This window comes from Chenopodium album, chromosome 17 (genome assembly GCF_948465745.1).
Source record: "Chenopodium album chromosome 17, dcCheAlbu1.1, whole genome shotgun sequence".
NCBI lineage: Eukaryota > Viridiplantae > Streptophyta > Magnoliopsida > Caryophyllales > Amaranthaceae > Chenopodium > Chenopodium album.
The window spans coordinates 44,614,011-44,630,861 of record NC_137850.1 but is presented as its reverse complement, the minus strand read 5'-3'; the positions used below and the strand labels follow the sequence as shown (position 1 = coordinate 44,630,861).

The window sequence follows — 16,851 nt, the reverse complement described above, 5'->3', positions numbered from 1 at the left end:
TTTTTTTTTTTTTTTTTTTTTTTATTTTTATTGTGATAAATCAAGTGGAATAACCGAACAATAAATAAAAGAATGGGAAAAATGTTGCAATAACTTGTTAATTGTTGTTCTAACTTATAAGCAAAGAGTGCTATGTTAGGAAAATTGACATTTTATAAAGTCAAATTTAAAGTAAGATAGTATTGGTACTTTTATTTTTATTTATTTATTTATTTATTTATTTTTTGTACTTTAAGTCTTTAGCTAAAACATATCCACTTGAAAAATAAAAGGGGAGAGAGTAGTAGTAGTAACAAAGGGTTATTCAATTATGAAAATTTAAATTAAATTTGTCAAGGGAATGGAAAAGAAATGTTAGCAAGCCCTCTTTAAGAAGTGAATTCCTAATGTATCAAAAAAAAGAAAGAAAAAAAACCAATTAGAATAATTACAAACATTAATATTCATACCATCAATTATTGAATGACCTACATTAGCGATTCAATTTGTCTCTCGATATATATGATGGATACTCCAACTTTTTAACTAAGCAAGGAGAGAACACTTCAATAATGTGCTCGATGTGTTAGGGCCAGAAATTGCCCTTGCGTCTTTTATTGAGTAGATGATTAGTAAATTGTCAACTTCAATTTGAATTTATGAATATTTTGTTGAAGTGTAACCTAGACTCCTTTAATAAGAGCTTTGGATTACGCTATAAATGCCTCGTTATTGAGGTTGAATATACAAGCCTTAACAAGGGCTATATCTGTTGATCAACTCTTGTTATTCCTTAGCTCTTGTGAACTAAATAATTAAACTTCATTTTGAAAAAAGATGGTGGGTGCTATTTTGTAAGATGCAAGGATAGATGATGAAGATATGAGGGGAACTCGGAATATGAGATCCTATAGAGAAAAAAGTATCTATGAGACTTCTTTGATGTTGGAGTTTGTGATTCAATGTACTTTTAAATTACTTTTCTTTGAGTATATAGAAATATAAATGTTCATTTCAAAGTTTTGAAGACCTTCTTTAAGAATGCATAAACCCAATATTTTATAAGCCAAAAAATCTCGAGGTGACACAAATTATCTTGAGACCCTTTTTTCTTCCGTTAATTGTCATCTTAAGAAGTAACCGAGTGTAATTTCCTAAGGCACGATTATTTTTCCTTAGAAATAACCTTGACTCGGAGAGCACCAAACCGCAACATAATTGAGATAATTTTAGAATACATTACCAAATGGGGAAAAAGGATATCCTAAGTATACTTTATTAAAATCAATATATGATAGACTAAAATGTATGTATGAAGTTAGTAACAAATCAGAATAAGTTAAAATTAAAATTTACAAAAAAGGTTTTTTTAAGTATAATAACTTCAAGTAGCTCGACAGCTTGGATGCATTAGTGCGTGTTTGATTGAAAAATGATGATATCAATGTGGTGAAATTGGTTGATAGAGCAGTGACTCACCAAGTAGTAAGGTGGGACACTTTTCCACAAATCATCCTAACTTTGACAACCTTGATTTGCGATAATAATCTTGCCTAATTTTCCCTGAAAAAATAGGTTAAAAGTTACTGTACTCCTAAATAAGTTAAAAATTAATGTGCATTGTAATTTTGATGTAATTTTTTTTAAACCTTAAATAGAACAATTTTAAAAATTCAAAATAGAACATTATTAATTCTTGTCAAGTTTAACCACATTGCTCTAAACATTATAAAACTCTAGTCAACTCATTTGCCATCTACCGACCTAGAAAATTCGTCAAATTAGGGATTTTCCATACGAGCAAACCCAGAGATAGGTATTCAGAACCGCAGAAGAAGCATTCAAGAGAGAGAAAAATTCGGGATAAAGAGAAGATAAAAAAAATTAAAAATTAAAATCCCCAAATCTCTCAATTCTACTCTGCGACTTTTCAAGCATCGCATTTTTCACCATTATCACTGTCGGTCTAACTCGGATTTCACTCGCCATTTCCAAAGCTTCAACTCTTACAGGTAAATCAAACTTTTCTCTCTCCTCCATTTATTACCAAATTTACAAGAAAAGATTCATCTTTTTCTCGTGAAAACAATCAGATCACACTATTTCGACCTTATTTTAATAATTAAAGAAAATCCCACATCGCAAAATTCTTTAATTTAGCTGATTTCCCCATAAATTTCCCTAATTTTGTGTAATTTTTGGTGGGCAGATCTTGTATTGCAGCAAACCCTAATAAATCTAGGGTGTATTAATGGAGGGAATAGGTGGGTCATCTTCAGAATCTCCGGCGAGCAAGAAACTTCATGAACTTTCGAGAATTTACCAGTATTACTTAGATAAGACGACCCCACATGCAGTTCCAAGGTGGGTAGGAACCCTAGTTCTTGCTGTGATTTATGGATTGAGGGTTTACTTTGTTGAAGGATTTTATGTAATTACATATGCTCTTGGGATCTACCTCTTGAATCTGCTAATTGGGTTTTTATCCCCTTTGGTTGATCCTGAGCTTGAGGTTTCTGATGGCCCCACTTTACCCACTAAAGGTTCTGATGAATTCAAGCCCTTCATTCGTCGTCTCCCTGAGTTTAAGTTCTGGTAAATTCTTACTTTTTTTGATTAATTTATGTTGTTTTGTGCAGTTGCAGCTTTAATCTTGATTTGTTTTTGGTTTGACTTTGTGATGTATTTGATTTAGGTTTTCCTTAAAGCTTGGTAGAAGAATTTATATAACGTTGTTGAGTGACTTAGGGAAATGATTAGCATTGTAGATTATAGGTTTGAGAATGTAACAATGTGTTTCGCGGCATTAAAAAATTAATGGGACTATTGCCATGGGATTACTGTTGATGATTTTGTCAGTGAGGTTGATAGGTTGGAGATCATGGTAATGAGATTTTTGTTTTTAGGAGAATAGAGTTTGGAGTTGTTGCCTTGTTGGCCATTGATTGTTGTACAATTTTCTTGATCGTTGAAATTGTTAGATAAGTGATCTTTATAGTAGCTTCAGGCTTTTGGAAGTCTTGATTCAGACCATAGTTGATGAGGAATTTTGGAGAGTGCTGGGATTTGTGTGTTTATCTTTTAATGGCAGTAGTTGTTGGTGAAAGAGGGGCATTGTGTGGAAATTTTATTAGAGAATCAGTTCTTAAAGGCTTTGTAACAATTCTTGTCAAGTTTAGCCACATTGCTCCCATGGACTCCCACCCCCTAAAACTCGAGTCAACTCATTTGCCATCTGCGGACCTAGACATTTCATCAAAATAGGGATTTTGTTTTGTTTTTCCTTAAAGCTTGGCTGAGGAATGTTTGTTGTAAGACACTAATTTGTTGGATGATTTAAGGAAATTATTAGCATTGTAGACTTTGGGTTTGGGAATGCAACAATGGTTTTTGCGGACTATGCCAGTTGCAGTACTTGTTGATAATGTTTGTCAGTGAAGTTGATAGGTTGGAGATCAAGGTAATGGGGGTTTTGTTCTTAAAGAATAGAGTTTGGAGTTGTTGGCTATTGGTTTGTATAGTTTTGTTGATTATTGAAAGTTCTAGATAAGTGATCATTATACTAGCTTTGGACTTTGGAAGTCTGGACAATATTTGATGAGGCATTGGGAGATAGCTGGGATTTGTGTGTTTATTTGTTAATGGTAATAGTTGATGGGGTGCATTTTGTAAAAAAGTTACTGCCATTCTGAGGCTTTGGAATTGATATCCTTGTTATGGTAACAGTCATGTTGAAACTTTTTTTATAGATAGGGTGGTGAATATGTTGCCTAGATTAATCGCTCCAATCCTAGTAACATACTTACATGCAATTTGAAAGGCAGGTGCCACTCTTTTGACCTCAGGGAGGATGTCTGAGGTTAAGATTTTTGTTGAGGGCATTGGAAATTTTCAATGGACTAGCCTTTTTACGCTTATTACTTCATTTCTTACTGGCTATTGCACTATCTCTTGTGGTTAATCTTTAATATTGATGTTTTCTATGGCTACGATTACTTGGTATTCCTTTGTCTCTGTTCTGGGCTGAGGCTATGGTTTCTTTCATATCTTACTGTTACTTGAGAATGTTGAAGGACCCTTAGTAGAGATGTTGTTATGTTTCTTGTAGACATTTGGTAATTACATCAGAAATCCTAGCCTTGTAGAGCAGACTAATACTACACCCACTGCTCAAAGGATTTAAAGTAAGAAATTTCTGCACCTGGCCTTGTCAGACCTTTTATTTGATTAATTGCTGAAGAAGAGCAGTCTGTGTCTTGTAAGAAAAAGTTGCTGGCTTCGCTTGAGTTTATGCATCTATGCTTTCATACCATTTCAGTGAAGTGTGTCACAAAACCTACATAGTGAAAAAATTTCCATTTAAAATCAATGAAATGTCTTTGTTCCAATTTTTGATTTGGGCCTTCAGTTTTCGTGATGAATAGACATTTTACTGTCTTAGTGGATGCCTGGATTGACGTGTGAGAAGATAGTTTTTTTTTTTTTTTTTTTTTTTTTTTTTTTTTTTTTTTTTTTTTTTTTTCCTTCTATTGGTGTATATGGAGCCACAAACATATGGGGAATATGATCGAATAAATAGGTCTAATAAGTTGTATTGAATCAGCTAGAAGCTGAGAAACAGACCTTCTATTCTATGAAATGAATTCTTGATTCTTGAATAGTGGAATATGGACTCTAGAGGACTACCGTGGGTTTTGGGTTGCTACCATTATGAAGACGGATTTATTTAGTGAAGGACTTTGGATTATATAAATATTCTACTAGTTCAATGATTTGTGGCGCTTGTTATTAACACAATTGTACACATTCCTGTACTGTACATTCTCAAATTTGTTGCATTGTAATGCTCTTGATGAGCTTTCCCAAAGATCAGCATTACCATCTTTGTAATCCTTTCAGTATACATGGGGGTCCACTGTTCTTAGCATAAGTTGTTATCCATGAAGCAGGGAGCTATCGTTTGGATACAAGTAACTGGCTTCCTTAGTGTAATTGATCCTTTTAACAGTTGATTGTTTTAGCTAATAGCTACCTTATACCATTGTAGGTTTATATTCATGGTATACAGTCTGTATATGGGGGTGGCCTTGACTCTTGATTACAAGATATGGGTGATGAATATAACCTGGTGTGTTTTTGGTCATCTGTAGGAGAGTCCTTGAGAGATTAAGGAATATAGTTAGTACATAGGTTATCATGGGAATGAAAAAGTATGCCACTTTTGCTTGTTATTGAAAATTACAACAGATATCAATGATTATTGGGGAATGGAGCTTGATTCTTAAAATTTGTTAAGTGTTGTAAAGGGGTGGGAAGAATTATTTTTTAAATTATTATTTGTGATGGAGGGAGTGTTTCATTTTACAGTTAACTAGAACTTGAAAAAGAAGAAACGTTCTATCAATCTGTATTAATATAAACTAATGGACTATGGAAGGCCTAGATATGATATTGGTCACTTGTTTACTCAAAAGTGAAGGAAGTTTAGATAATAGTACTGCGTATGTACTATTTTGGTGGTTTAAGCTCTTCTTCATGTAAATTGTACATTGTGCATGGTCATGGTGAGCTTTTCCAAGGATTGGTAAGTTGTTAGATGATCCTTTTGGTTTTACTTGGTCTTACTTGGGTTAGTTGAAGTTGCTATGTGAATTTGATCAGATGTTTCTTATTAGTTATTACCAATGAAATGAGGAGTTGATTTAGGACTGAAGTAGTGGGCATCTTGGCTTGCCTACCATATCTGGTTCTTGTTTTACAGTTGATTACTCTGATGCCTTGGAGCATCACAGGATTGACTTCTTGGCATAGGACTATATTGATGTGATCTTGGCTCCCGATGAGAACAACTGTTGAGTTGAGGATATTTAAGAATTGTTATCTTGTTTGTAAGGATTGTGACTCATGACTCATGGAGTATCATATCATGAGAATTTAGGCCTAAAGGGTGCTAAGTGTTTAACACTCTAACTTCAAGAAAGCACTTAGTTGTCAACTTAGTACTTTTTAGATATACATAGATAGGCCCTTTTTTTTTTTTTTTTTAACAATCTCCTCTCTTTCGCTGCAGGCACTCCATTACTAAGTCATTCTGCATAGCATTTGTTTTGACTTTCTTCTCTGTGTTTGATGTTCCTGTATTCTGGCCAATATTGCTGTGTTACTGGGTTGTGCTGTTTGTTCTCACCATGAAACGTCAAATAGCACACATGATCAAGTACAGATATATTCCTTTCAGCATCGGAAAGCAGGTGGGTGTTCCTCTATAGTTGCAATTTCTGTATATTTGTTTTTGGCAGTCTAAATTTTTGTTCATGATATAATCTTCTAATTTCTTTCTGATAATTTGACTCAGAAATATGGAGGAAAGAAACCTGCTGCATCAACCAGTGGTTCTCGCGCTGACTGAATCATCATGAATTCGCAGGTATTGGAGAAGTGAGAGATCAATCCTTCCTCAAAAATTAGTTTAGGACAAGAGTGAAGGGGCATATTGTGAAGATTCAGACCAAATATATCTTTTTATCTGCGTTTTTCAGAAGTATATACGGTATCTGGTTGCATTTTATTACCCTGCAGCTTTTCCTCTCACCAGGAGATTTGTTGTTGCTTAGATTGGACCTGGCCTTGTTTTCTTAACCGTATTGATTTATCGGTGTATTAAAGCTCCAAGTATTATTAGCAAGGCACATCCCCTATTCATTTATTTTCTTGTTCTTTTTTCTCCTCGAATACATCTACTATTCTAGATTTTGAATACACTATATGTGAACTGCGCTACTTGAAGTGCATTCCATACTATGCTCTACACTAAATATATTTTTTGCAAAATATGTTGCTATATATTGTTGGTGGCAGAAGTTTTTGGTTTAATTGAAGATTTTTGGTGCTTAGTCTTTTGACTACTTAAACGTTTTTTCAAAGCAAAAAAAAAAAAAAAAAAAAAAAAAAAAAAAAAAAAAAAAAAAAAAAAAAAAAGCCAAGAGGTCATATAAAGGCAATAAAGGTCATACTTCGTATAAAGGCTAAAGTCTTTCAAGTTTGGAGAAGGGTCAATAATTTTGACTAGGGCAATTAAATTTCGAGGAGTTCCAATTGGAGCTAGTTTGTGACCTATTCACTCCATTTATTATAAACTTCAGCATCAATTTTTATTGTAGAATTTTAGAGCTGATTTTGATGGCTAAACTGGAAAACTTTAAAGTTGGAACTCTTTTAATACGAGTATGATCATTGGTAGATTTAGTGCATTTAGTAATTATATAATTCTGAATCTGTTTTTTTTTTTTTTAAATTTATTTGAAATGATTATAACGCACCAATTTATAGTATGAACTTATTACCAAGGGTATAGTGTTTAGCCATTGAGCAACAAACTTAGGAACTACGAAGTACAAAGCTATACACTTACTCCTTATAAGCCAAATTATATTGCATGAAAAAGGAATACTCCGTACATATGTGAGATGAGTGATGCGATAAGATGGGAAATGATTTTGACACACCAAAATTGATTTTGGCACACCTCTATGTGAGATCACAATTTTCTATGTTCTTGTCACATAAGAGTGTGTCGAAATCAATTTCCCGATAAGATGTGGTTGACATGAATGGTTTGATATCTAAATATTGAATACACCACCGCTACATAATCTTAATTAGCTACGCTATTTCTTTTAAGATTGTTTATCAATGTACAACTTACCATAGTCAATTTAGTGTCCAATACCATTGATAAACCTTGAGTACATCATCATATTGGCATTGACAATTCACCAGTCATTCCCAATTTTGTATATGTTTCAAGTAAGATATCTGATTATTTGCATAGTCAATTTTGTATATCCTCTTCTTCTTTTCTTATGTTCTTGTATGTGAAAAGATCAGAAAAATTTTCTTTAAAAAAACACTGGTAGATTGAGTACATGTTAACATTCTGACATTAATTAATTGACTATAATACGAGGAATAAAAAATTTTGATTTGTATGAGAGACAAAATGTATGATCGTCAAGTGTAAAATATAAATCCTTGATGGCCTTAAAATTGACTCAGCTAATGAACTAAGACATGGAGTAGTCAATATGGGTTATGTAAATTGTTTAAAATCATTTTTTTTTGTGAAGGTAATGAGTTCATCTTCCCAAGATAAGGAGTTATGAAGTACTAACTAGCTATTGTGCATTTGTAGTCAATAAGTCAAAATAAGTACAAGTATTCAATTTGCAAGCGTTTCTCCAATGTATGTTCCATAGTACTTGTTCATACTACATTACTACATTAGTCTATAGAAAATTGAGGAGGATTGTGTAAAACATTAAAGCCTCTCACTTTTATTATCCATATTTTTTTTTAAAAAAAAAGGAGAAAAAAAAAAGGATAATATCTTTCCTTTATACTACGGCAGTCAACACGCGCGTGCAACGCGGAATGACTAGCCTTTGCAACTTAATTTTACTTGTCTTGTATTTGCATTTCACATGGAGGAATAAAAGACCGGTAAAGGTATATATTTCTATTGCTTAGGCATTGTTTGTTTGTAGTCGTGCTAAGTTGAATTTTACGTGTGAAATATCTCGTATATTGAAAAAAATCTTTATTTTTATTATTTGTATATGGTGATTCTTTTAATTGGAATACTATGTAGAGTTACATTAGAATATAATTCTTAGGGTTTTCAATGATAATGCAGAAAAGGAACAAATGTTAGAATTGTTATTTGTTTATTTTGCAGTGTTGATATTAGCATTACTTAATTGTGGTGGTACAATACGAAATAGAGAAAGAATCATCAATGATGAAACCGAAATGACCAATTCCTAATCCACCACAGAGGCTAACAATATTAATCAATGAGTTCATTTCATCCATCACAGAGGCTAACAATATTAATCAATGAGTTCATTTCTAATTTAAAAGTACAATCCTTCTAGATGAAACCGAAACAACCAATTCCTTCACACACTTATGCCCAACCGTACATGATATGTACATATATTATACTAAAGCAGCCTATATCCACCTATCAAGTCCAGTCTAACTAATGAGTTCTTAGACTTAAGAAGTCTTGTATAGTGTATAGTGACTAAATTCAAGTCCAGACTAAATTATGAAATTAATCTTATCTTACACTGATGAATTGCTCATATGCTAAAATAATAATCTTTGATAGAATCCCAGTGTGATCCTATCATTACAGGTTATGAAGTTCAAAAATCCATAGTAGAATGTTCTTAACTTAATGATAATCCTGTTTTAAATCTATGGACTTTGCTCCCAGAAAATTCGGCCGCCCTCTTCCACCGCCTCCCCCTCTCCCTTCTCGAGGCCCCCTTCCTCAGCGTTCCCGTTTTCAGACCATCGACTGCGAAAAGGTCCTCATTATTTATTCCTTTTCCGCTATATATTGGTATTGTCAACTTTTTTTTGGCCACAATTTGATTTGGAAATTTTGGGAAGGTGGTGAACAAAGATGTGGAATTTAGTAATGGCAAAGATAGTATGGAGAGAGAAAGTTAAAAGCTTTCAAGAGATGGAGTCATGGAGAGGAGGAGAGAAAGCTCAAATGTGTAAGGAAATGTCTACGGGTAAGAACAATTTGAAGTTGGACTGTTGGAGTACAAAATTACAAATAGGGGTACAAAGGTAAAACACATTTTGAAGGGTTAATAGGGGTACAAAGGTAAAATAACATTTTGAAGGGTATAAAAGTCCGTGCACTATTCATAAGAACAACTTTCTACTTTTTATAAGGTAGGGATATGGATTCCCTCACAATATGGTTGGTGGACAACTGATGATATAGTGGCAACTGCCTTAGGCCTACTTTGGTGGTATCATGGTTATTTGGACCCAAATTTCCACTTTGGTTTTTTTTTTTTTTTTTTTTATGATGTCCAGAATATGGAAAATGGCCTCCATTTACTTCTCTTTGTCCTGTAAGCCTGTACCCCTCTCATTATTTATTGCGTCACCCACCTACTATTTTATGTAATGCTTTTTTTTTTTTTTTTTTTTTTAAAAAAAAAAATAATTTTATTATATTTATTATGATACTAGATAAATTTGATGAATAAAATTTGGATGATCAAAATTGGAATATCATTATTAGCTAAGTATCAACTTGGTCAGATCAGTTCAAGTCGGGTATTTCAAATTGAGTCATTTTTTCTAGCCCTTTTAAAACAATGATTTATGGTATGGACTATGGAGCACATTTCAACAACAATATTCAATGCACAAAATATATAGTTCCATCACACTTCCATGATTACATCCAGGTGGATATATTATTTATCTACATCATATATATATTACAAGGGATCATAATTCGTAATACAAAGGGAAGAAAGCTGAGAAATGTGATCCCTTAATTCATTTTTTTTTTTTTTTTTTTTTCATGATTTTCTGTTTATAATTAGGTAGGAGAAACACTTGCATATTGAATCCCTACTTTATAAAAAGTAGAAAGTTTCTCTTATGAACAGTGCGTGGACTATTATGCCCTTTAAAAAGTTTATTTCCCTACTTTATAAAAAGTAGAAAGTTTCTCTTATGAACAGTGCGTGGACTATTATGCCCTTTAAAAAGTTTATTTACATTCTTACCCCTATCTTAAATTTTCCTCACGTGTACTACACTACTACTCCATTTCCATTAAAGTCCAGTGTTGAGCTTTTTATGTTTACCATGGCGGCCACAGATGGAGCTGCGCCGCAGTCGATCTACCCCTTAACAAATTTGGAGGTCGGATTTATTACAAGAAGACCAAGAACACCTACAAGGGAGGGTTTCGGCCACCGTTCGGTTTCCATCCATGGCAGGTACGAATTGGTTTTAATTGCTCAATATGGTACCCACGAATCCACGATAGAGGTTAGTATTCAATTATTGCCATCATATTCAACTTAGGGTTGCTTTGCTGTCGTCTTTCCATCTCCCTGATGGTGCTTGCATTTGATTGGAATTCATTCTCTTGACTGAAAGTTTTTCCTGTCTTCTACAATGTTAATTTCTTTGTCATTAATTTCTAGGTTTTAATCTCATACTTCTTTATTGGATTTTTTTTGTTTAGTTTGACAAATCCCACTGTTGTAGGATTCATAGGCGAATGATTGGGATATAAAGAAACAATTGAAAAGTAATGAAATAACAAGGCAAAATCAGTATTTAATCACGCAATAAAATTACCATTAAGATTAAAAGTCAAATCGAAGAAAAGAACGAATATACTAGATTGCTTGCAGTTGAATTGATAACATACTATGAAAATTGAACCTTAACTTGTCGTCTACCGCTGTCACCAGCAAATCGGCAAAAGTCCCAAAGCTTAATTTAGAAGTCTGTAAATATTTTGTGCATGTTGGATTTCAATACCGCAAGCTAGCCTTCATTAGATAAAGCCTTAGTGAGTTAGTGGTGGCTGGTGGGTAATTTACTCAGTGAAAATAAAAAAAAAAAATCAAGTTATTTCATGAAATTCAAACCCATTGGTTACAACTTATGAGTTATAAAAAGTGCAGTATATAATTATTGAATGGATTTTAGGATTGTTAGGTACCCAATACATACATCTACACATGATCTCATTGGAGTTGATCTTAATGGACTTAAAAAAGAAAATGATCTCAATGGACTTGATCTATCTACAATTTCGGTTTGGATATTATAAAATAAAAAATCTTTAATAGTATACCTTACTATTCATATGTTTTGTTAATAATGTAATAATCTATTATTGAAATGTTTCACTACTACATAACTTGGAAATCAAACCCCCAATCAAAGACCCATTAGGTAGCAAAACATGCATGATGTATCCTATAAACGACATCAGACTTCATATCTCATTTATTATCGTGCTCTGAACTATTTTGGGACCATTTGCTTAGGCTAGCATGTCAAGCTGGTCTAATCAGTAAAATTTATTCGTTCAAAATTATTGATAGCTCGAACATCCTCATTTCATTGAGGTTCGTATATCATGTCCTGAGGCCTGAGGGTATCTATTTTAGAGGCATTGCTTCTAGATTTGGTATTGAATGTTGATGATATGGAGCATATGTTGCTGATATATATATGTGTGTGTTTTTGTTTGCAGATGTAATTAAGAGGCTTAATAATCTGAGAGAAAGAGGCATGGCTTGAATGTATTCGAGGTCTCTTAAAAGGTAGTCATACATTATCACTTTTGCAAATGTTGGGGGGGGGGGGGGGGGTAAATGGATACTCGGATGTTCTACATCGATTTAACTAAAACCAATGTCTTTGTGCCTTTTACTTGCAGAATTATGTGTTCTGAAGCTTAGATGAGTTTATTGATACTGTTTTTGGTTTTGTACTACTTGGCTGCATAGTAGTGTAGCTGAAATAGATGAAGCAAAAAATCTGAATGCTCTATATGAAGCCCAGGGAACTAAGGAAGCAAGTGTTTGTCCAATTCATTGCAAAAGCAACTGTCCTACATGGAGATGTGAAGAGGAAAAGCAAGTTGGTCATCTTTTGTCTGAAACTAAAATTGATATGAGAAATCATGGTATGAATCAGTTGGATTTCGGAGACTACAGTAACAGAAAACTAATGCCCATGCTCGTGATATCAAGTTTACAAGGGTATAGGTTCATTTCAAATTTCACATAAGTGAAATCCAAAAGATCCTATGAGCAGCTCAAGCAAAAATTAAAAAAGTCTAGAAGCTACATCAAAGGTTGGTTAAATGCAGCAACCAGAACCAGTGTCCAGGTGCAAAGCCACATTTCTTGATGTATTGGAGGCACTTGTAGCACACAAAATAAGTCACTTTCGACAACTCTTCACAATTACTGGTATTATCTTGTCATGAGACTTATGACTGTCGATCTTAAGCAATCTTTGAATTGACATCTACCAATCTTATTTGACACATTTGACACGTTAATCGCCTGTATACAAATAGTTATAAAAAATATTATGCAAACAACCAAACAGGCATAAGGAATTAGAGCTAATTGCAATAACTCTTCTCGTAACGCTATCTATATCGCGCGCATCGCGCGCGTGGCACCCCTAGTAGATATAAACCTTGGAAAATTGATTGCCAAGATGTTTGAAATCCTAAACAAACTGGTTGAGGTATTCGTCCACAGAGGTATATTTGACATCAGGATAGAGTTCAGAAGCTTCCACTCCAAACGATGGCTCGATCTCGAAGTTAGTCTGATCACCCCTCACAAATACAGCATGTCCAATAGCCAAAATGACATTGACTGGAGGTGGAGAATCTGCAATAGTAGCATTACACCAATATATCAACCTCAACATTAGACAAATCAATTAGACTGACATCCTAATCAAGACTTGTTTAAGTATCGGGTGCAACGGTCACATAGTGCTACCAAACATTCCACTGATTGACTAAAAATATGAAATGTCACATAGTACTAACTTGTTACACTTTACACGCAATACCTTTCTAAGCTTAAGTTGATGGTTGAAGTCTAGGATTGGTGTATAACTTTATATACTCTTATCACTTTATGTACATGGATCACAACATGATTGACATACCTTGGATATTCTTCAAGACTTGTTCTTCAGGAACATACTCTTTCTCAAGAGTTTTACCAATCTTTTTCTCCCACAACGAAACAAGCTCGTTGAAAGACACTATGTTACCAGCAGGTTTAATGTAGAGGATCTTGTTTAGGGTCCTTGGATCGTCCACTGCTCGAATTGTGTAGGTACCAATGTCATCTTCCTTGTTGTAAACCGCTGTAACATAACATTTGGACAATAATATCATTGTCAACTACAGATACATAGTAAAAAGGCTAAAAACATTATGAAAACTGTAAACATATGACTGAACTTAATTCTTTAAATAACATTATTGCAAGATCACTCAACTAATTTACTAATGACAACCTTATAAAACTGTGTATCAGATTACCTTTAGCATTTCCATCACCTAAGATGACAACTTTATCTCTTGGCGGAGCAGTGGCTCCAGGCTGAGAGAAACTAGGGAGAAAGTAGCCAGCAAAGTTGTTGGATGACACATAAGTGTAGGGAATTCCAGCAGCCTCCACTGATCGCCGGATTTGGGATTTAATTGCAAATGTCGATTTTGCAGGCTCCACAGCACTCGTACGATCCACATCCACACCAAACTCCGAGGGGAAGAACCTCTATACAGTAGACACCCCAAAGATAAGATTTGCATAATTAGCAAGGATTAAGATCAAAGAAACTTTTCATTCTCATAATCTTCAATAACATTTGGAGTTTATGTTTGTATAATTAACACGAAGTAAATTTTTTTTACTGATCTTTAATAGTGTGATTTCATAGGATGGAGTAAAAATTGGATCAGATCAAAGCAACAGAAAAGATTGGAGTACCACTAATTGCTTCTCATATTCTCATAGACAAACACTCACTCTTGGGACCATTTGAAAAAGAGGAAAAAAATATGGACCGAAAACAAAAGGCACCGAAAATTTAGTGGAATGTCTCAACATCAACAGTCTATAATGATTGTATTAGGCTCCATTTGTTCATTACATCAACAAGTTTCATTTAAGACACATTGAGGTTTGCAACATATTTAGTTAATCAACTTAAAGACACTTCACCAGCAGTTTATAAGAGCTAGTCTACTATGATTACACGGGTGGTATTCCCTTTGTACGAAAATAATAGTAGTCACACATATCATTTTAACTGTTCTAAGAAAAAAAAAAGTCGTCACATTTCCTATAATATACTGCAAATTAGATCACATTTTGATCATGAAACACATACAATTCTTCATAATAAAAGAGTAAAGGATCAATACCTTAATATTGCCAGCTTCCTTAATTGCATCAATAATTTTCACTTGATCCGCCAACAAAAGGTAACCAACTGTTGAGATCACCACATCTACTTGCTTAATTGCTTTCACCAAACTTTCATGATCATAAACATCTCCCTACATACAATAACATACATATAAACAACCAAATTAATATCATCTCATCATATTTCCTTGATCAAAATCACAACAAGAAAAAAAGACATTAGTAAAAGCTAGCTTAGAACATTTTGTACGTACCGAGACCAAATTGACACCTAAACTCTTAAAGTTGTCAATAATGGAAGCCTTAGCAGGGTTAGAGAGCGTCTCATTACGAACAAGAGCGAATGTTGGGTGGCCTTCCTTAGCGCTCGCTTCGACAACGAATTTTCCAATGTATCCTGTGCCTCCGATCACCAAAATCTTGCTCTTCTCGGCCATTGTCAAATAATGTGTTTTTTCAAGGAAATTTTGTGAACAAGAGTTTTACTAGAAAGGAGCTAGAGGATGATGATCGTACTTTCTAGGAGAACTTCAAGTCATGTTATTTAAAGTCGTTGAAGAAGATGTAATTACGGTTATGACCTTGAGTTTTAATTGTTGTACATTGTTATGAATAACGTCCACTTTCATTTCTTTGATCATTAACATGTCTACGTTAACGTTATCTTTGTTTAAGGGTGAAAAAAACTCTGTATTCATTTTTCTGAGATGTTGTTGATTATTAGTTTACAATTTATTTTAGGAAAAAGGTGACAACTAATCTAACATTGTATAATGTGGGCTAAATCCGAATAACATAATTTAGGTTTTGTTTGACATCGTTTTTTGTTTTCAGTTTTCTGTTTTCTTGAAAACAAAAAACCAAAAACAGGAAAAAAGAAAAAGGTGTTTTCACTTTTCTGTTATCAGTTTTCTAAATTAGCAAGAGTTTAATAAATTTGACTAATTTTTTATTCATTATATGAATCATATGATTTTGAAAAACAAAAAACCAAAAAACAGAAAACCACAGTGATGCCAAACAAACCCTTAGTTTACACTTTATAATTTATTTTAGGAAAATCACAACTTTTAGTTCGTTTAATACCTAATTGGGCTAAATCCGAATAACATAATATATTCAGAATTTCTAAAATGTAACTAATCGAATAATGTGGTTGAGAGAGAATGAAACAACCCAAAGATCTAACTATGGTAAATTGTCATATGAAGCATGTACTTCCTATTATATACTGCATTTGTCCTTAACACGGATTTAACTATCACCGTAGTGGTTCAATCACACTATCAACAAGACTACTAATTCCAAAAGGAGGAAGTATTTGACGACAAGCTAAGAAAATCATCTACGATATGGAATTGAACAATACAAGATGCTGCAACATTGTTACCAAAAGAGAAAAACGACACCTTGGTCTAGAAGTAGTTAGTTGGTCATCATCATCAAGACTAATGTTGGTGACCTTCATATAGTTCCTTCGACTACTTTTGATTTATTTTGTGTGGCTAAAATAAAGTACTGGTGGTTGGTGGTCGAAGCTTCAGTAAAATTTACTCATCTTTAAGTACACGCAAAATATGATAATTAGACTAAAAGAGAGTAGTTTAGTCATCACTTTGTGCTGTAATGCTGTGCTAGTGTGCTCCAACATGGGTTCATGACTATTAATAATTGAGTCACCCATTCAGCGCGCAACTATAATTTGGTTACTGAAATCATGTCATGGGAAAATATATTATACTATATATGCAGCAAAGTGATCAAAATCATATTATAAAAATGAAATACTGCATTTTATTTATCAGTGAGACCTATTGTTACAAATTAAAATGTGGCTTCCAATTTTTTTTTAATTATAGTACAGTATTATACTAAAACTAGAACCAGATTAGTTTCAAAAAAATTAACCTATTTTCCTCCAAAATATTTAAAAAAATGGTTGTCTATATACCCACAAAGGTGTGAACCTACTAGTAATTCAAGGTCATCCACACGGTCACACCCAAGTTCAATTAGTCTCAAGTACCTTTTACTCTTTTAGTATAACTCCAAA

At 33.5% G+C, this 16,851-nt stretch overlaps 2 protein-coding genes and 1 long non-coding RNA gene across 3 annotated transcripts; 2 read left to right on the top strand and 1 right to left on the bottom strand.

Moving 5' to 3' along the window:
• Window positions 1–1,779: 1,779 nt before the first annotated feature.
• LOC145589857 (protein RER1B-like) lies at window positions 1,780–6,812 on the top strand. The gene is made up of 4 exons (XM_081646544.1): window positions 1,780–1,991; window positions 2,189–2,574; window positions 6,050–6,230; window positions 6,335–6,812. Exons 2-4 carry the CDS (start codon window positions 2,231–2,233, stop codon window positions 6,386–6,388), a joined length of 579 nt encoding a protein of 192 aa, XP_081502670.1. The 5' UTR covers window positions 1,780–1,991; window positions 2,189–2,230; the 3' UTR covers window positions 6,389–6,812.
• A 3,383-nt stretch (window positions 6,813–10,195) lies between these two features.
• Window positions 10,196–15,327, bottom strand: LOC145589854 (phenylcoumaran benzylic ether reductase Betv6-like). Its single transcript, XM_081646541.1, has 6 exons — window positions 15,053–15,327; window positions 14,795–14,929; window positions 13,907–14,144; window positions 13,525–13,728; window positions 13,029–13,238; window positions 10,196–10,426 (listed from the first exon to the last, which is right to left on the bottom strand). Exons 1-5 carry the CDS (start codon window positions 15,233–15,235, stop codon window positions 13,072–13,074), a joined length of 927 nt encoding a protein of 308 aa, XP_081502667.1. The 5' UTR covers window positions 15,236–15,327; the 3' UTR covers window positions 10,196–10,426; window positions 13,029–13,071.
• On the top strand, window positions 10,659–13,033 carry LOC145589856 (uncharacterized). The gene is made up of 3 exons (XR_014101826.1): window positions 10,659–10,802; window positions 12,080–12,149; window positions 12,266–13,033. It is a non-coding gene; the product is annotated as an uncharacterized LOC145589856 (long non-coding RNA).
• Window positions 15,328–16,851: the final 1,524 nt, after the last annotated feature.

Excerpts from the sequence above, each read along its gene's own strand:
- LOC145589857 (XM_081646544.1), top strand. The coding sequence starts at position 2,231 with ATGGAGGGAATAGGTGGGTCATCTTCAGAATCTCCGGCGAGCAAGAAA. Across the intron at positions 2,575-6,049 it reads CTCCCTGAGTTTAAGTTCTG|GCACTCCATTACTAAGTCAT; the intron begins GTAAATTCTTAC and ends CTTTCGCTGCAG. Across the intron at positions 6,231-6,334 it reads CTTTCAGCATCGGAAAGCAG|AAATATGGAGGAAAGAAACC; the intron begins GTGGGTGTTCCT and ends AATTTGACTCAG.
- LOC145589854 (XM_081646541.1), bottom strand. The coding sequence starts at position 15,235 with ATGGCCGAGAAGAGCAAGATTTTGGTGATCGGAGGCACAGGATACATT. Across the intron at positions 14,145-14,794 it reads AGGAAGCTGGCAATATTAAG|AGGTTCTTCCCCTCGGAGTT; the intron begins GTATTGATCCTT and ends TCTACTGTATAG. Across the intron at positions 13,729-13,906 it reads AGGTGATGGAAATGCTAAAG|CGGTTTACAACAAGGAAGAT; the intron begins GTAATCTGATAC and ends GTTATGTTACAG.